The sequence below is a fragment of the Strix uralensis genome, chromosome 3 (genome assembly GCF_047716275.1).
Source record: "Strix uralensis isolate ZFMK-TIS-50842 chromosome 3, bStrUra1, whole genome shotgun sequence".
NCBI classification, from domain to species: domain Eukaryota; kingdom Metazoa; phylum Chordata; class Aves; order Strigiformes; family Strigidae; genus Strix; species Strix uralensis.
The window spans coordinates 79,638,959-79,659,773 of NC_133974.1; the positions used below are offsets into that span (position 1 = coordinate 79,638,959).

The following is a 20,815-nucleotide window of genomic DNA, read 5'->3' on the forward strand; positions in this document are numbered from 1 at the left end:
TAGTGGTGTGGAGCAAGGTGAAACCCAGGCTGGAATGAGCTGGTTGGTGTTCAAGCCCAGCACATCTGTCACCTCCACAGTGACAGAGATGAGTGCAGTTTGTTGGAGGCTCTGGGAGCCTCTCTGACCATCTAACACAGCAAAACAGTCAACATTTCAGTGTTTTAAAATGTTTCTTAAAAAAAGTTTGTTAATACTTTGAAACATATCCTCCTAACATAAAAGTTACCAAGGACACTGTGAATGCAACCAGCATAGGGCTGAGCATGATAGGCATGTCTGAGCTCACTTTGGATTTGATACAACAAATGGATGCACACTAACACGTATCTAATGTCAGACTAGTAAAGATGCATGACAACTGCAAAGAAAACTAAAAGGCCTACTTACTTCTGTATTAAGAGAAGTTGCCACATTTAGACTGGACTTAACAGATTGCAGGCTAAAACTTGGTCCCTTTTTCCTATGGGAAAAACAAGACCCATGGTACTCAGCAGAGATCTGACCACTAGGTTCAATATTGGTACAGGGTAACGAGTTATAGCAGTAAGGGTAAAATCTAGATTTCATTTATGCTAGTGCTTTCTAGAAGAAATGTCTATTTGAGTCAGTGCAGGTCCCAGTGAAAGTGAAGCCACTAACTGAGGCAGCATTGCTGAGATTAGGGGAAGAACTTCGTTTCTGTTTGGCTCAGAAAAGCTCAGGGACCACCTCCAGATCTTCCACTTGCTTGTAAAAGCAAACTACCCTTCTGTTTATTCAGTTCTGACATATAAGGAGAGTTTTGTCCCCTGCTGATGGATCAGTAGGTACATTAATTTTTTGCAAAGCACATGAAAAAGGAATGTACAAATTCAGCAAGTCTTTCTCTGACCTGCAGCCTTATTACTAAGGAGTGATTTCAGCTATCTGAAGTCTATCACAGAAAGGACTGATAGGAAAAAAAAGTTTCAGAAAATCTTGCCTCAACGGATTTTACAAATGATGAGTGGTAAAGCAACCATCTGCCAAGTATGCTGCTGAGCGAACATTTGCTACCTGGAAAAAAAGCTACATTTACTCCTGTTGACAAAACTGATAAAATCCTACTTCTGCCTCTCTCTCCTGCACATCATATATACACTCTCTGGCTGTTTTGTTTGTTTCTGTTTCTTCAGTTTCTGCATTCATTTCCCCTCTATTAATGATAATTTTTATGGGAAAAACCTTTTTGCTATTTGACAAAGTCAGTTGCTTCTTGCTTCACCTGAGAGACTGAATATCCAACATTTATCTTTAGGTGTGGCCATTGTCCTTGCTTCTTTCATTGCCATCACTGTCTTCCTCCAATAACCAAGGACAGTCAAGTCCAAGGCAAATGTCAGAAAAATGGGGCAGTGATGATATTTAGTGAAGCAGGGTATTAAGCAAGTGGTTACACAGCCACTGTGATGGGCAGGTGTCGCTGTGTTCTATCATTCAGTTTGCAAGAACGCTGCTAGATAACAGGGACATTCACTCTGTGCCAGTGTCTAGGGAAAGCTTTGCTGGCAATTACTTTTTATTGACAGCAACTTCACCCCACAGATAACAACAGGATCTAGCAAGAGTTATCAGTTAGTGTCACCGCTATTTGAAAATGTATCCAGCAGGTCTGTGTAACTGTGGTTAAAGCAAGAACACTGAGCTGGCAGGAGTGTGGGAAACCTTGGCCAAAAAGATTAGTGTTTGATCTAGGGGGCAGATATTATCAAAGAGTAACAGGCATGTGTGTTAGAAATAAATCAGTCAGGGAAAGAGCTTTGCAAAAGATGCAGTGGTGTCCTGCTCCAAAGGGTGCTGAAGAATTTACCACCCATGAAGGGGTTTAGGTCACCTCAAGAAATTTCTGGGATCTGAAATACAGGCAGGAGATGGCTCTTAGTGCCACAGATGGCAGGGTGTTGTGGTGACAAGGAACAAACTTCCTCTGGGTCCATCCAATTCTGATAATGGCTCAGATATTTATCCAACCCCCTTTTGTTTCTATAGGCTTCGATTTATTCGATTAACAATGTTACGAATATAGGCTTTTCTCAGTTGTGACACAATCAGGGATGTGTATGGGTATGACAGCGAATAAACAAGCTCATAATTATTCCAAATGCCAAAACAGTAGTTCTTCATGGATTTTGGAAGAAAACTGCAGAATAAAATATTTTTACTTTCTCCAGAAGTGCCCTGTCGCATCAGCAGGGAAATGGTGGGCTGCATTCTCCCTCTGGACCCGGCCTCATTCTTCGCTCCCCGCTCGCAGCGCGACTCGCACCAGGTGGCAGCGCGTCCCCTGCCCGGAGAGCCTTCACCCCACTCCTGCGCTCAGCCGGACCCCGCGGGAAGGGCTTCCAAAATCAAGGAGGATCCAAGCGGACAAACATATTCTCCTTCCTCTGCCACTGTCCTCTTGTGGCATCAGCTCAGCTGACTTTCTGCCTTCTTGTTTACTTTCAAGGGTGTACGGCAGACGTCGCAGCGGGGCTCAGGCAGGGAACATGAAAGTCAAGTCCAGGCTGGAGGGCAGTATTACATCACAGGTAAAATGTGAAAGCACTTAAGGCTTTATGTAAGCTCTCTGCCAGTTCTGGTAATGTTTCAATTGATCTCCAGCGTCTCCTGCATTAGCAGGACCTGTCTTACTCATCACAAACGTCTGGGAGCGTGATTTCTGCTTTTGGTTCAAATCAGAATAGTCTGATCTGAAACTGCATTGGGCTGGCAATGTTTGTGATTACAAACACTATACAAAATAGCTCATCATGAAAAATAGCTACACCTATTTTAAGCACATTGTATCTTGGAGAAAATCTGAGTGCTTTAAATATTGAAAACATGATTATTTTTTTGGTTTAGAAATGCAACTGCTGTGGTGCCACAGAACTTTTTTTACATATTTGGATAAATTTTAAACAGCTCATTCTAGTTTCTAAAATGAAAACCCAACCAAACAGCAATAAAATAACAAACCAATCTGTCTTGGCAATGGAAGATTTTTTTCTGAAGAAAATCTGCTTTGAATTTATACTGCCCCAGCAATGGTCTCAATTTAACAAATTCTCCTTCTGATGCTAGAAGTCTGTGATTCCTGTAACTTTTAGTATCATGAAAGGCCCTTGTACAGAAAGATCATCCCATTTTTCTCTTCCCAGTTACATACCACTCAGATGAACATTGGATGGAGGACAGTTATGGGGAAGAAAAGATTGCTGAATGATACCAAGAGACAGTGGTATCTGACAGTAGAGGGCAGATGAAGTACTGAAAGGCAATAGTTTTATATTTTTCTTATAAGGACCATAACAAGCAGAGGAAGACACACATTTGAAGTTGTGTATTGCAAATACTAAAATTTCTGATAAGCATCACTCCAAGAAATGGATGATTACCCAGGAAATTAACCTCCTGCTACTTCATTGGAAGGAAGCAGCTATGAACGTCTCAGGGGTCAAATACAGCAAACAGCCCAAACCATTCAAACAGCTGTGGGACCCAAACCCACTCCTGTGGGACTGCATGGAAGGAACAGCACTCGCCAGCAATGCAGAGCCACCTCTCTCTGCGCTTGGGGCAAGCTGTTTGGTCTGCCTCCATTTCCCTGTCTGTAAAAATGGGAAAGCAGCCCCTTCCTACATGCCCCATAACAGGGGGATTGGTACTAGGAAAGCCCAAGTGGAGAGGCGTTACTTTAGCTCAGTGAAGTTAACAATAAAGCTCCCACTGACTTCAGCGTGTTAAGGATTTCATGCATGGATTTTTCTTTTGAGTCTTACTCCTGACATCAAGACTTTCCTCTTAAGCCTTATTCCGTTCTGACGCAGTGCACTAGAGGGGAAGCTGAGCAGAAGCAGCTACTGAAAAAAGAGTATTTATCCTAGTAATGAGCCAAGTCATTGTGTATGTCAGTCTGAGACAGATACTGACTTCCATCTGGAGAAAAACAACTGGCCTGACAAGACCAGGAATAGGAAACTTATGGTAACAGAGGCTGTGCAAGTGCCAGTAGCCTGGTTTCTGCCTTGGTCCTCTTGTAAAGGCATTGAGAAAAAGGGAAAGGGAGGAAGGACTGCTTCCTAGAACATGTTCATTACTCACGGCTTTGAAATGTGATCCTACCTCAGGGGCAACAAAGTTGGCTGTGTAGCAGGGAGTCATGAGCAGCCCGTTCTCCGCTCTCAGTTGCTTGGCAAACCCAAAGTCACAGATCCTGATGGAATCTGGGTTTCCTGACTCATCCATGTAGAGGATATTACTTGGCTTCAGATCTCGGTGCACCACCTTAACAAGAAAGCAATGAGTAACAAGTGAGGAGAGGTCAGGGAGCATCCAGGCTTGGCTGCCATTTCTGGTCTGCTGTTTGAGGTCGGTCAAGAGCTCATGCCTAAAATATTTAAGTTTTGGAGAAAAACTGCTTAAAAGCCTTGGGCAAATGAAGGGAAAAGAAATGTTAATGTCTCTTAAGATCAGAAAGAACACGTTTGACAGCCTCCGCTGGTGTATTAAGATGGAGGCTGCTGCTCAGTGGGGGGGTACCTTTCCTAGGGTGGTCAGAGGGGGTTGCTGTACAAACACCTTGGCATCAGAGTCTCCTGGAACCTGATGGACAGCTGAAAGGCAAAGAAGAAATCCTGTCTGTGGTGAGTTGACCCTGGCTGGATGTCAGGTGCCCACCAAAGCCGCTCTATCACTCCCCCTCCTCAACCGGACAGGGGAGAGAAAATATAACAAAAAGCTTGTGGACTAAGATAAGGACAGGGAGGGATCACATACAAATTACCATCATGGTCAAAACAGACTCGACTTGGGGAAAATGAATTACATTTATTATCAATCAAATCAGAGCAGGATAATGAGAAATAAAATCTAATCTTAAAAACACCTTCCCCCAGCCACCCCCCCGCCCCTTCTTCCTGGGCTCAACTTCACTCCTGATTTTCTCTACCTCCTCCCCCTCAGCGGCTCAGGGGAGCAGGGGATGGAAGTTGCGGCCAGTTCATCACACTTTGTCTCTGCAGCTCCTTCCTCCTCAGGGGGAGAACTCCTCACACTGTTTCCCTGCTCCAACGTGGGTCCCTCCCATGGGGCTCAGTCCTTCAGGAACAGACTGCCCCAGTGTGGGTCCCCCACGGGGTCACAAGTCCTGACAGCAAACCTGCTCCAGTACAGGCTCCTCTCTCCACGGGGCCACAGGTCCTGCCAGGAGCCTGCTCCAGCGTGGGCTTCCCACGGGGTCACAGCCTCCTTCAGGCACATCCACCTGCTCTGGTGTGGGGTCCTCCACGGGCTGCAGGTGGATCTCTGCTCCACCATGGACCTCCATGGGTGCAGGGGCACAGCCTGCCTCACCATGGGCTGCACCACGGGCTGCAGGGGAGTCTCTGCTCTGGTGCCTGGAGCATCTCCTCCCCTTCTTCTTTACTGACCTTGGTGTCTGCAGAGTTGTTTCTCTCACATATTCTCACTCCTCTCTCTGCTGCAGGTTACCCCAGCAGTTTTTTTCCCTTCTTAAATATGTTCTCACAGAGATGCTACCACCGTTGCTGATGGGCTCGACCTTGGCCAGTGGCAGGTCTGTCTTGGAGCCGGCTGGCATTGGCTCTATCAGATGTATGGGAAGCTTCTAGCAGCTTCTCACAGGTTTTCCCTGTGGCCCCTGCTACCAAAACCTTGCCACGCAAACCCAATACAACCATCAGAGAAGGAAAGTGTGTAAGGGTCTTCTGGTGATTGCCCATGTGAGCGGCTCACACCTGAAGGGAGGGATCTTTTTTTCCTCATTTCAAAATGTATTCACAAAAATTCTTTCTGTAGACATGCAACTTTCAAGTGGCTGTGTGTTTTACCAGAGGTGCTGCATTTCAGTGGTGGGAAAACAACCTCCATTGGTTATAGCAGGACTGAAAACCTATCATGAAAACAAAAGTCCAAGCACAAAATGCACTTGTTTTAACCATGAAACAGAAAAAGCAGCAAATATTTGACTAGTCATTCAAACTGCTTGTCCCCGAAAAGTGGAAAAGGAGAGGTTTTCAAAGCGCCATATATAGAAAGCTTAGATTTTAAAAGCCAGCTCTTTAACAGCATGTCAGAAACCTTTCTCATCAGCTGCTCAAACCACTATTTTGTTTGGAAAGCCGAGCATTTGATTTTCTGCTTATCTGCTGATTCAGCTACCCTGTTTGAAATTCTGTTAAAAAGATCAGCTACTGCAATAATGACTGTGATAAAAAGTAAACAGCTAATACCTCAACAAGGTACATGAACTTGAAAATCAGTGTAATTTGGGGATGAAAATACCACTTCAACATACTGCAGTTCAGTTGGCTAAAAAGTCCATGACCCTATTTTGCAAATGAAATGTAATTATAAATATGGAGAAATATTTTTTTAAAAAATGTATTTACATTTCAGAGAAGCAAAATCACAGCTATTTGCTTTTTCTAAAAGTCCTTTTTTAAGAAGGCTGATGCGGATAGCCCAAAAAGCAATACTTACACCCTGAGAGTGCAGGTAGTCCACAGTCCTGGTGATGGTGCACAGCACAGCGCTGGCCTCTCTCTCTGAGAAACACTTCTGCCGAAGAATGCGGTCCAGGAGTTCACCTCCCCGCATCAGCTCCATCACCAAGTACACATATTTCCCATCATCATAGACCTGGAAGAGTAATAGAATAAATATATATTTTGGATCCATTAACTTGGTGACAGTTAGTCCTTTAATCACAGTGTTGGCTTGCTTGTGTGAGATGTTGCAAGAAGAAAATGTCAGCTAATGTGTGGGAAATGTGCTTATTATGCTTAACAACAGAAAAGGAAACCGTATAAAATGACTTAATCATTACTTTTTTCTCATGTCTGTGGCAGCTTGCTGATTTGTCCACACAGAAATGCAGCTTTCCTGATCTGCTATCATGTCAGCAGAGTAGACCAAGCTGCTAAAAGCAGCATCACTTCACACAGCCTGAAATGTCTACTGGCTGTCACCCAAGCCTCCTTCGCAGTAGTGTTCTCTCTGCAGGGTAACATTTGCCATTTCAAATATCAATATTTCGCTTTGACTCATGATCAGCTAAATGAACTGTATTATACTGTTGGCCAAGACCTGCTTTCAATTATATCATATAGTTTATATTTGCAATTCTGGTGAATATATTGTTGACATCAGCTGCAAGGTGTTTTTACCTTCAACATCAATTGCATGGGGTAAAAGAATTTTTTTTGTCTAAACTGGAAGATGGCCATTTTCATGTCATAATCCTTTATCTGGACTGCAATAATAGACAGTGTTATAGTCATCAATGCTAAATGATTTTGGAAACGAATATAAAACCTTTTTCGCACAGATTTTAAGACACTCTTTAACACCTAGAAATTAGGTGAGACTTTCCTGTGGGCATGTGATTAGAAACTTTTTATATACTTCTCTAACGTCCGAACTGTAACCTACTGGCCACGGACACCAGTAGGATTTTGTTCCGTAAATTCGGAATTTGACATAGTGTGGACAATCCTAGGTGAGACTGCAGGCAGTGTAAGTAAAACATCTCCGACTAAAGGTCATACCACATGTAAGCATAGTGAGGACTCTTCTTCATGTGAAATGCTGAAGAAAGATATCTTCATATCTTCTCAGGCTGCTTGAGTAGAAGGTAAATACTCCCTGACATTAAAACACTATTGAGGGAAACCCTAGTGACTTTGTGAGCTCTCCTCTACCCAACAAAGCAGATACCAGAGGCCATATGGGAATGGCTGCTGCTCATGAAAGAGTAGCCCTGCCCAGCAGCACCACTGTGCATGCCCAGCAACTTGCTCCAAAACACCCAACAAGGTGTTTCTGAAACTTCTGAAAACTTCTGAAAAGTGATGCAAAACCAAACACATTTTGTTGTTCTCCAGCACTGTGCCCCTTTGCTTTTATCTGCAGTTGGTTAGACAATAATTGGAGAATGTATAACCTGATCAGGCTTTTCAACTGCTATCCAGGAATTTCTTAAGTCACATTTTTTTCCTTAATTTCAATGGGTCTGACTTTAGCTCTGACCATCAACTGAAGAATTTTACAGACACAGAGTAGAAGGTGAGCCTGACCATAAGGTGAAAATCATTTAATGCTGAAGTGCTCAAAGACTACTCACATCTTTAAGAGTAATGATGTTTGGATGCTGTCCATATCGCAAGAGGATCTCAATTTCTTCTGAGGGGTCTCTCTTGCTCTTATCAATTATCTGGAATAAATGAAGCACAGTGTAGTAAGATACTGGCTAGCAGCACTAAGCAAAAAACAAGCAATTTTTACAGTTTAAACAAATCAGTACTTAAAATTCTTCTAGTAATCATTATTCTAGGAGAGGACAGCTCAAACCCTGTGCAAATGAGAGCCACGCTGACTATATGCCAAAGCAGATGGAGCAATAATTAGTTCAGATTCTGAAGGCGTAGGCCTGTTTTTTTGATGCCTACAGTTTTGTTTGCCCATAAATAATGGCAGTTATAAGAAGTATCATTTAGAAATCAAACAACCTGGAGAGTTTTAAAATAATAATAGTTTTAAAATTACCTCTGACATAAAAAATGGATACATTCATAATATTGGCATATACTTGCATATCTGCTGATAAATTAATAGAAATTACTTATCAGGTGGGTTTGTCAGAAATGAAGAAGTATAGACATCTACCATCAGGGCATATCTGACTTGAAGCTATTGGTAATCACCTGGCTCTTTGGGCCATGCTGTTGTAATGAACAAGAGAGTCGCCAGAGATTGCATTTGGCCATGTAACCAAACGCTGCCCATTCCTAAGCTAGAAAGAAATCTGCTCTATATATCACTTTTTTGTATTCAGCATCTTTTGCCTTATCAGGGAGTATAGTGAAACATTAAAACTTCTTAGTTTTATAGCAGCAGGGCTCAGAAAAAACATGACACCTGCTGCTGAGAGAGCATCACTGCATGTAAAACCTGTTAGGATGGCACCAACTTCTCGTCAATGATTCTATTACATATATTTGGGATGTCAATCAAAGAGCTTTGATCATTTGCCCAGTTGAGAGCACTGATTAATGTTTCTCACTTTGCAGATTTAAGTGATAAACATGAAATAAGAAATAGCTATAAAAAAATCCAAGGGAGATCTCTGCATTTTGGAATCTCAAATGCAACTGCACAGGGAATGGCAGAAGACTTTCCACTAGAAACTCATTAGGAGTACAGTATTTTGGCACAATTTCTTATTGCTCGAAAACAGCACAGTACTTTGGAATAATAGGTTTACCGAAGAGGAATGGGTGCTTTTTCAGAAAATCATAATTCCATTATTGGCTTGGACTTCAAGGCTTCCAACCTTAAATGTGGTTAGCTCTAAGAACTAGGGACAGAGCACAGATTTAAAACAATGGTGTTTGCAGGGAAACAACTTTTTTAAAATCTCATTTGTTAATGAAGATAAATGACTGACTGCTTTTGCATGCATTTTTTATGACTTAATTATGGCGATACACATTTAAGTACATGTCTAGAATTTTATGCATCAGTTATAATAGTGCATACTTGAATACATATCAGAAGTTTTGTAGTCATCATGACTGGCATGCATTGGCAGTGATAATAACGGTCAGTAGTTGTCCACGGTTGAAGTATGCATTTGAAACCATATCAGTTATTTGATTCTGAATTAACAGCAGTGTGACAAGTGAAGGTGCAACAGGGAGCTGATGCATGTAGATGGCTGTTGTCCACACTTGAACAAATGAAGGAAAAACCTCAAAAACAGGTGAGTTAAAAAAATTCTAATAGCAATTTCTCCTTAGAATATACTGTTGTTCTCCCAGTTTAATTGAGACATTCTCAAAAAGCCAATGAAGCCCCGATTGAATGACTCCTCATAAATACAACCAAAGTGACTGAATGTGTCCCTCTCAACCAGTAACTCTAACATATAAAAAGATCCTCATGGCCACTTCCTTGGCTAAATTAATATAGCTCTTGTCAAGTTAATGGAGTTACACACACATGCCCCTGTTACGATCTGTCTGCCTTGTACAAACCAGCAGAATTTACTGCAGCAAGTACTACTACCACTGTGTGAAGTACTACTATCATATGGTACTGTAGCAAGCAATATATTCCAGATTCCTTTTCTGTTGTATTTTCCTGTGAAAGGAAATATCCAGAGCTATGGAAAATTTTAAGCATCTATTAATAATGCAGGACTATAAATGTATATATATGGCCTAAAAAAAATCTGAACTAAAAATAGTCTCAGCTATTGACACAAAGCTCAAAATAACATAACCTGAAGCAGTCTGCTGATGATTTAGTAGCAACAGCAGTAGATGATATGTAATGCTTCTAATTCTCAATATGCTATATAAACATAAATTGCAAGACAGTGCTGCTAAATATGCATGCTTTTTGCTTTAATGTGTGCACAAGCTGTGATACAGTGATTAAATGGACAAGCTGCCCTAAGCCACACAAGAAAACATTGACAGAGCTGTGAAGGGACCTGCCAAATTCCTCTCAGTCCCCGTGCAGTCTGGTTGAACAGAGCAGAACCATTTTTTTCCTCCACAGTGAGAGGATGTCACCCTGACAGTGCCTCTCTTCAGTGTGCCTGTGACTTCCACCTGGTCTGCAACTAATAAAGCAGCAAAGGAGGTGGCTGCTGCAACTTTCACAGAAATCTCTCTTCAGCTCAGACTGGCTGCAGTATGCAGAGTTTCTTCATTCACACACTGCAATGGCCAAAGCAGCTCCTTAAATATGCCCCACAGCTCCACTCTGATACCTGATTCTCCTGGTCTTCCTCTTCAGAAATTGTTTCTGTGTGTTGTTAAACCCACACCAGATTTTCCAAAGATGGAAGTTGCTGTGTCAGGGTGGTTCAACCAGTGGTTGCTGCCTCCTTTTGCACTCAGAGAAGTCTGCATCACAACATGAGATGCTGCATCCCCAGAACACCTGCAAATCTTGGCCCAGCTTAGTGCCAAAATGAGCTGTGGTAAAACGCAGGCCCAGTGCTCCTTATCGAACAGAGGGGCTAAGGAAGATGCGTTGTGGACTTCCAGAGATATTCATAAGTAGTTCTGAGATTCTCAAAAAGTATCAGAATAAATGAATTAAATTATGTAAGTGAAAAGGCAGTGGTTTCACCAGAGGTGTTAAATAAGAGCTTTCTGTGCAGCTGTACTTTCTGATTTTCAGTGAGTGTTGCTGTACATAACATGGAGAAGATGCATGCTCTGAGCACCTTGTGCAGATGTGGCAGGAGAGAGGCAGGACAGAGGCAGCCCCGGCATGGCACCCTCTGCACACTCTCCTCCCACTCACCATCCAGCTGCTGGGCTGTTTGGCCTCCTGGCAAAAGCACGTCTCTTCTGCTGTACCTGAGCAGTAACTCCTTTCTTCTCCAGACAGCAACACCCAGGCTGCTGGGCAGAGTCCAAAATCACTGCGAACACTTCATCCACAATGCTATGTTATCTACACACATATCCCCCTTCCTGGAGTGGATCAATGCCAAGATATATGAAGCAGCCTCGACTGTAATTTGAAAAGTGTTCACTGAGTGAGATTGCCAGAGAAGGTGAGGGAGGCGTTACAAAGTCTAACCGTGGTTGTACTCTACCTCCTGGAAACAAATCAAGGCACTCTTCTTGCTGGCCCTTTCCAGGGGGGACCTGGCAAGCATCTGCTGGCTCCTTGGGGCTGTGTTCCCACTGCACTGAGATCTGGTGCCCCCTGGGCTCTCCCAGAGTGGGGACACGGACATTCTTTCCAGTGGGCTTTGATCGGCAGTGAACCACTACCAGAGCAGACACCCATACCAGGCACTTGACTTTCTTTTTCTGTGTTACTGTTTCTTACTCCTTCTCCTGCTTTAGAGTTTAATTATCTCTAATTTTAAAAGATCAGCTTTATTGTCAGTCCACCTCTGCATATGGAGAGGTTTTAGCTTTGTCCACTGAATTCAACCAGTGCAGATTGTGTACACCGGACAACAGCATACGTGGCACTTCACACACAACCAATGTAGCAGTTTGGTATGGTCCTCAATTTTAATACAACATCTCTCAGAGCTATGCTTTCAGGCTGCCCAGAGAGACCCCACAAAGATAGCCTGTTGTTGGCTACCCTGCTCCAATGAGGACCAAAGGCTCTGGATTGTTTTCTACCTATATACTGAAAGCTGCAATGCTAGAAAGAAAAAAAACATTTAATGTTACAGATTGGGATACAGGAACTGCTGTACTCTCATCAGACTTCCTACATGAGACCACACATGGCCACAGCATGTGACACAGTGTCTGCTCTTGTCAGAATTAATATTACTATTAATCAGTTAATCGTTTTCCTATCTAGTAGCTTTCAAGCTCTACTGTTGGATGCTGGCAAGCTAAATATGTCTGTCTGAATTTTAGATAGGCAATGACACTCTTAAACCCTGATTAAAAGCTGAGCAAAACTGTGTAATTTCTATACATCTTTTGTGGTAACAAAGAGCATTTACTACCCTGGTCACTCTGTTTCCTCTGAGACATTGTGTTTTGCATGAAGACAGACTCTTCTCTATTCCTCTCTGTGACAGCCCATGAACCTCCTGCAGCTCTTCCTGTGCAAGGAATCATGTCTTTTCTTTAGGAAATTCATTTTGATTTGAACTCAACTAAAATGTCTACATAAACACCCTCTGTTACAAAATTAAGGAAAGATTTTCTCTGCTACTAGTCCTGAGGTTTTGAGTAATATGCAATTATGCTACTTCTCTATTTCTCTCTGTAGATATGTGGTGAAGAACACCAACTCAGAAAGTCATTATAATGTATAAATAACTTAACTGAAAACGTAGCAAGAGATCTGTTGTATTTTGGCAGAGAAGAGCTATGAAGCACAGGGCTCTTCTATTGTCCTTTGGAAAAATAAGAAACCGAGCCATTCAACAAACGGACTTTTCTCTATGTATTGGACACTCAGGAATTGCTTAGAAACTCATCTGTATTAAACAGTGGGTGAAACAATTCCAGAGTAAAATGAGCTCAGCATATGCAATAGCATCCTTTGTTCTAATAGGAGACTTGTTTGTTCTTTGACTATCACATCCTTTGTGTATTTTACTGACTAGCTGAAAGAAAAGGTGCATTTTCTTCAGCGGAATTTAGGGCAAGAACCTCATGATATTTTAAAATGAGTAAAACTCCATCAGAGGACAATGCTGAACTGTATCAAGGAAGAAAGGATCAGGAGAGAATACTTTCAGAATCCTAATTAAGGTGTCTGGCCAGTTTTTATAAGTCCTACAAGTCTTTTGCATGGAAAAAAATCACCCGATTCTCCCTTACTAATGGGTTTTCAATGTCTTCAGCCTTGCCGGAGTGGACCGATGAGTATAAAAGAGAGTAGCAATACAGTTCTGTATTGATCTACAGCAACTACATAGACAGTATATATTTATATTTGCTTGTTACAGTTTTGTGAAGGTATTTGCGTGCCTCCAGCTGTGTAGATAAATTTCTTCTTCTGGATCTAGTTATGCCATTAGCAGATGTTACAGTCCTCAGTTGTTTGATACCACCTACCATCTGGGTCTTACAGCCTTCACAGCCCTGTCAAGGAAATGGTATGTGTGAGCACTCCCTAACCCGCTTTGGGCAGAATTAGCCCCGTTAATAGAAATTGCCTTTTCAAACAACCGAAATTAACCTAAGTGACCTTGCATGAGGAGGACGGCTATTTTTCTTACATGGAGTTCTCCATCACTACGGTTGTGAGATTGGAAAAAGGCAGGAGGTAGGAGGTGACAATTTAACTGCCTTTGCTGTCTGAAAAATGAACAGCCTAAAGGAAAGGGTGAGAGAAAAGCAACAAAGTGAGAAGAAAGAAAAGAAACATCAGATGCACTGATGGGAAGAGCAGTGATATGGGCCTTAGGAGAAAGGATGGGGCTCTGGCCAGGCTAAGCTGGAGTTAGCAGTGAGGAAACTGCTGTCTGTTGTTGGGTCTTCCTGCGCTGGGGAGAAAGGACTTTGTGCATCTTTAATGAACAAACAAGACTGCACAAAAACATCTTCTTGGCTCTGACTTGATTTTTCCCCTTAAGTGAAACAAGACACAAAAGCTCTGTCTAATCACATCAGTCAAAATGGGCAATGGTAGCCCCTTCTTGGGAAAGTCAAGCTAAATGTACCTAATACTGGCACTGTGGTTTAACCCTTAACACTGTGGTGTGTGCCACTCACATGGACTGCAGCAAAAATTCTCCATTTTATTTTAATGGATTTATTTCACAACAACCACCACAAACATTGGGAGGCATTAAAGTACACCCTGCAGCATGGGCATGGATAATAAGTAGGTTGTGGGGCTTTGACTGAGGAGCTTTGGTGGGTTGTGCTGCAGGGGCACAAGGCATAGCTCTCCTTGGCTGCCCTTTTTGCCCCCAGTCTCAAATTGGACCAGCGTCTGCCTCTTGTTCAACTGCCCCAAGTGACCTTTCCTAGCAGTTGAAACTGAGATACAAGCGTTTGAACCAAGGCAGCTGAGCCGCTGGTACAGTCCTAACCTGCTGCTCTGGCTACAGCAACTGAAAGTCCAGCAGGTCCAGCAGACACATGGGCACTGCAATACCTTAACCAGACACAGCTGAGGCTGCTGGTGTGTTTAGACAGCGGAACTGCCTAAAGAGCCTTTTGACCAGCACCAGGGAACTTACAATGTCTTTGTGGAAAAAGCATGAAGGAGAAAGAGAGCTTTATGCACTTTTTAAAGCTGCTTTATTTTTTATTACATACTTTGAAGTTTTTTCTAAAGCCTGTTTGGAGTGTAAGCACGGGTTAATCACATTTAAGAAGAGAGCCATATAACACCGTGTGATGCGATACTCCCTGTAGAAATTCTTTCCTTTTCTGGGAGAGGAGGTATGAGCAAATGAAGAATTAATTTTGTGTCCCTTTGCACATTATGTCTACACCATATCTATGATATATTTGAAAATTCGGGGCACCACTGGTGGAACTGACTGTAGGTGGGACTCACATCCTTCTGAAGAAAGGAGGTGCAACAACATATGCAGATATTTTAATCTGACAGTTTCATCTACGATATTAATTCCGATGAGAGTGTCACAGAGAGAGAGTTCTGCAGTTCTGTGCTGCTGGAAAATGTACAGGTTTCCATTCCAGTAATATTTACTACTAAAAATAAGCCCTATTCATGCCAAGCATCTATTTTAATTTGGTTCCTTTTTTGATGTGAAATTACTCAAGCTGGATGAAAATCACCGCAGAAAGGCTAACATTATTTAAAAGGACATGGTATAATGTTACACTTAAGATGTCTCCAAGGAGAACTATTCCAAGCTTAATAGTTTCTGAGGGACTATTTGCTGTGCTATGAGTTTTGATTAGCTCTAGAGATTCATTCCCCCCATCCATGCTTAAATCTTTCATAAAAATAGTGAAATGCATATTAAAAGAAACAGGCCTAATTAGCAATACTTGCTAATAAAAAAACTTTTCTGAAATAAGCACTGCCCATCAGATCAAGCTGTGTGGGTGAGACATTAAACTTTCTACACACAGAGCATGCCCACTTGCTGCCACTGTTTGCTGACAGCACTCCTGTCAACTGCAACTGTAGTACTTATTAATTAGCATTTATACAGTAGCACACATTTGCTAAGCAACGCAGAAACATTAACAAATTTTGTTCCAATATCACCTGTGAAACACAAAAGCTCACTTTAGAGACATGTCTGCAGTTTCAGAGGCAGAATAGCTCAGTGGGAAAGGCTCTGTACTGTGTTTTAGTCTGCTCTGCTCAGACCCAGCACACATCCTTGGATCAGACTGATGAGTTTTCAGTCTGTAAAATGACTGCAGTGCTACTCCCACCTTCTTTTACAAAAAGCTTCAGGGATGGAAACCAGTATATCATACTCAGATCTTATAAAAGGGGAAAATTATTACATCAATATGGAAGACAAATACAAGAAACATGGCTTAAATGGCCCCAAAAGAGAAACAGAGCCACAAAGGTCCAAATTCTGTCCAAAATACTTAGTTATTTGGCAAGCAAGCTAGAGACGAGAAACATGATATTACTAAGCTGTAGGAAAACTGCTGCCTGATCCTAAGTCTCAGAAAAGATCTAGTTAGCAGTGAAATAGCATCATCTCACATTCTTCAGAGGCTCAGCCATGTGAAAGAGAGAGGCACTGTGAGCTTTGTGACCAAATGGGAAGGAGGCTGCAGGAATCCTTACATCAGAGGGGATGTACAACCACTGCACATCTAAGATTTGCTCCGAAGCTGAGTTTAGGAGGTGGTCTGCACATATTTCTCTATTTCTATCTGTCTCCTCTGTTTATTTTGTTAAGACTTAATCAGTGCCTTAATCCCATTTACCCAAAAAGCCACCAGCCAGCAATGGCTGCTACAAACAAGCTTGCTCCTTGTAGAAAGTGCTCAAGGCGCTCCTGGCTTTCTGCCCTGCTTCCTCTCCCAAGTTCCTCGGCAGAGCCTAGCACTCTGTACTGGCCCATCCTTTCTGAAGCTGTAGCTGCAGGGTCTTGCCTATTTGAGCAGTGCCTCCTTGGAGAACTGACTTATTTCTATGGGGGGAGTATCTGGCAGAAACCTGAATATGCTCAAATCACGACAATAGAAAAGTGAGACTCATTGAAGCTTTGCAAGTATTTGACTAAACCCAAATCTTAAAAAATGAGGACAGCATATAAAATATGCTACGTTGCCTCCTGCTGTGGTGAGTGAAATTGTACACAGCAGTCCCTGGGTCAGGCCCTTTGATGAAGTTGCTAAAAATGGGAAAACCAGGAAAACCTTCAAAATACTCTCACATATCAGACATAAGACCCTTACAGACAACTTTCTCCACTGCACTCCTTTGCTACTTCATCCATTTTACTGCAACTAATTTTATCTTTCCATCATATCTAGAGGACAGCAGTCCATGCTGTTTGTAAGCACTCTTACCATATCTGTCATGGATCCCAGTTGGAGTCTAGGGCTTTTCATGCTGGCTTCTTTGCAGAGCGCTCTGGAAAACAGCCTTTCCTATGCAAATCCAAAGCACAGAGATTTGAGCGTAAATCTGCTCTGAAGCCTGTATCTTCTGTGTGGCACCTTATTGCCTATTGAATCTGCTGGCACGCTACCGGCTTAAGTATCTTTCAGACAGTGAAAAACATCTTTTACTGAAGTGTCTGGACATCAGAATTTCCAGAATCTCAGCTTTATAAACCAAATTTCATGGGAGAACATGGTAAGTGTTCTCTGTAGTTTATCAGGGTTAAGAAGGGGTCTTATACCTTGTAAGGCTCCATTTCCATTAATATGACAGATCCAACTTCTTTGCATATGAGGGGGAGGACATCTTGGTCATCTTCTTGAAGCGTCTGTTTTACCAACTGCTCTCACCATCAGACTTTTTTTTTTCTGAAACTCCCTATTTTAGCTTCAAGACATTCTGTCTTGTCTTGCTGTCTTTAGCAGCCAAATGGTTGTCATCCGTCATTTATATCACCTTAGAGATATTTATAGATTTTGATTGCATCCCACTGGACTCTTGTCTGTCTTAACATCATATATATTTGTAGCTTTCTTGATAGAGCTTGCCTTGTAATTCTTTCATATTTTCTGCTATAGATTTCCTCTAATTTGTTTATATTCTATTTTAAACCATGGATACCAAAATAGCACATGGTCCCACAGGATTTAACAGTCCTACCCAGGTACTACAGGCAAAATCCACTTCTATGCAAGCATGTTAGTAAGACAGAAATCTATAGATTTGATTTTCAATTTCATTAATAAAACTTTAACTATACTAGCAACACTATGCAATGCTTGTCTGATGCTGGTATTCAGATCTTTCTATTTCCATCCTAAGAATTAATTGAGTATATTGCATTACATATCATTCAGGGAATGAAAGCAAATAAGAATGAAAATTTTTGGAGAGAGTGCAGAGATACTTTCTCTCAGTAAAATATTGGAAAGTATCTTTCAGAATCATCAGTATGATCTTGCAGAGACAAGACATACACTCCTCATAGATAATTTGATAAGCCATCTTGGGGAAGAGCCAGGACAGTTACAGGTTTATGGAGTCATAGTTATCACTCCCATTTCCCTTCAGTTGGGTGGCAGGTTTTTTAATGGGTTTTCTTCACATCACATTATATTCTTCCTGATGCCATTTCTCTCCCAGAGTGTGAGGTGCGATAGAGCCATACTCATATTCACGCAAACCTTACTGTAACAGCTACCCAGCAAAGAGTGGCATCCAGTCAAGAGGAGTTTGCGTGACTAGGGATCGAATGAGAACTGAGACAGGACCTCAACATCTGATCAATACCCATGCAGCCCATCTTCTCCCTTGCAGAATCCTGTTACTGCTCTGCTCCAGCAGCAGGTAACTTCTGCTAAATTTCACAGCTAAATTTAAAGAGGATACATTTATCAGTAGCTCTGACCCAGAGATCTCTGCACATACCCTGGGGCCTGACCCCTGTACCATGTTCTGGTGCAGGCAGAGGGAGGAAAGGTCAATCAGTGAATGGGTACCTGCTGGTGTTGACAAGCTGGCAGGCTCAGGGCCAAGAAATCTGCAGTTATCCAGCAAACCCATTGACTTGCCTATTAAAATACTGATATATTTATCCATGTTACACCAGACACTTGGTACCTCCCAGACAGACAAAAATAGACACAAATCCTCCCCTGAAAATTTCACAGTCTGTTTCACTTTAGAGGAAAGTCATTTTAGTGACTTTCTGTGGTTAAGGAGAAACAAATCTAAGCAAATGTCTCTAGCTCTACAGACACCTTAACTGTCAAGGAGACTTGATGACCTTTGGACTGATCTTTTTTCTTCTTTTTTTTTTCCTTTTCCTGTTTCATTAAATAAACCTACAAGTGCTCAGGAATCCTACTTTCTTTAAAAGAATTGCAAAAGAGTGCACCACACTGCAGTCAGTCTTAGAAGACTACCTTTTTTTTGTCATTCATGCTTTCTGCATTCAGCACTGAATTCCTGACATAACCATAATATAGGTTATGGAGAAAATATTTCAGAGCCAACTAAACAACCCTGTGTAAGATCCTGCCTTCAGACTAGCATGCTATTGTATCTACTTATGGCAACCACCTAAAAACAAGCAAACCAAGACCGTGAACATCAACAGAAGAGGAAAATGAAGTTTAAAGAACTTATGAAATAACTCTGGAATTCATATAGTTTTTGTTCACTATGTCACTCACCATTATTAGAAAATAAATAGAATTATATAGCAAGTCTGATTACACAGGCCTGCTAAAACCAGCTGTCACGAGTTACTGACATCTATTTATTGATAGCATGTTGACATCAGTTCACTGGTATCGCATTTTTATAGCTAATTAAAATGCACCTTCTCTCCAGTCTGCACATACCAAAACATGCCGAGATAGATGTACTTTCAGTGCTTCGTAATTACCAAAATTATATATGAACTGTAGGATTTACTAGGACTCTATCACAAACTAACCCTTATCCCAGAGGCAGATGGAGACGGCAAAATTTGGCTTTGTTCACAGCTGTGGAACATTTGGAGCCAAACAGCAGGCTAGCAGCTTAGAGAGATAGGAAAAAGTCATGAAATTCACAAGTGTTTCGAGATCCAAATTCCACTGTAATACTGGTACCTCCAAAATTGGACTTGTCACTTGGGACCATCTCTACTGCATGTTTTTCTTCTTCAAGGGAGGGAGAAATGTATACCCTGTCCTTTTACCCAGTTGTTCCCCCTAGCTCTAACAACATGGAAGGAATAAAAATCTATAAGGCTTAACCAGTAAGATATTCTTCTAACATGGAGAAGAAAACAGTTGGCATCAAAGCTGTTGAAGCTGGCCCCTATGCACACCCACCTCTGCAATGCTTGGAGTTACCATATTGGGAGTAGAACAGGCCATAGCACCAGCAGTTTCTACTTTGGCTGTTATCTACCAGCAATCTGTGCTGGGGGTAGAGTCAATCTAAGCAAAGAAACCTTTAGAAAAAGGGGGGTGCAATCAGGTCTTTTCAAACATACTTAATTTGGCATAAGTAAGAAACACATCTGAAAATCCAGCTTGAAAGCTTCACTACAAGTAAGGATCCAAACTTGAAGCCAGTGCAACGTTTTCAAGTAAAGAAAAACTTTTGGAATACACCAATTGCATCAAATCTCTGGCAGGTTTTGAAAAATCTGATTCACCAAGAACTCTGAACTGTAGCATTTCCTTTGTTTTACAAAAGAGAGCTCTTAATCTGTTTAGGCTTCCATTGTAGGCTTTCTTCCATCCACAGAAATCCCTCCCATCTGCTCTAGCATCATTCTTTTACTTAATTGACTTATTTTCTCTAGATACTGATGTGACTGAAATAGTTTGATCTGATTTTCCTTTGCTTCTGACCTCACTATTACATTTACACCCATGTGAAGCTTGTAATTGTGATCGACAGTGCCAGTTCCCTTTGTTATTAAAAATCATGATGCCTGCTGTAGTCAGGATGATCAATATTCTAACAGAAGAATCTGAGAGGTCTGTCAGAGGAGAAACACTCTTTTTCCCCAGCTGTCTTCTTTATACCAGAGTCTTATAAAGCATTCAGAAGAATGAACAATATATGTACTTGTATTTCATAACTATATTTGTTTTTCACTTGGGAAGAGATGGAAAAAAGATCTAAGAGTCAAATTTTAAAAGTACTTCAGAGTATGCACATGCAGTAGAACATGATATGATTTGCTAAACTA

At 41.7% G+C, this 20,815-nt stretch overlaps 1 protein-coding gene across 5 annotated transcripts in view; it reads right to left on the minus strand.

Moving 5' to 3' along the window:
- Positions 1-20,815, minus strand: part of RPS6KA2 (ribosomal protein S6 kinase A2) — a 316,658-nt gene that overhangs the window by 13,144 nt on the left and 282,699 nt on the right. For all 5 annotated transcript variants that reach the window (XM_074863008.1, XM_074863010.1, XM_074863011.1 and 2 more), the window contains 3 exons: positions 8,150-8,239; positions 6,508-6,666; positions 4,129-4,290 (listed from right to left, as the gene is read on the minus strand). In XM_074863008.1, coding sequence (XP_074719109.1) covers positions 4,129-4,290; positions 6,508-6,666; positions 8,150-8,239 — 411 coding nt within the window. The remainder of the gene's footprint in view (positions 1-4,128; positions 4,291-6,507; positions 6,667-8,149; positions 8,240-20,815) is intronic.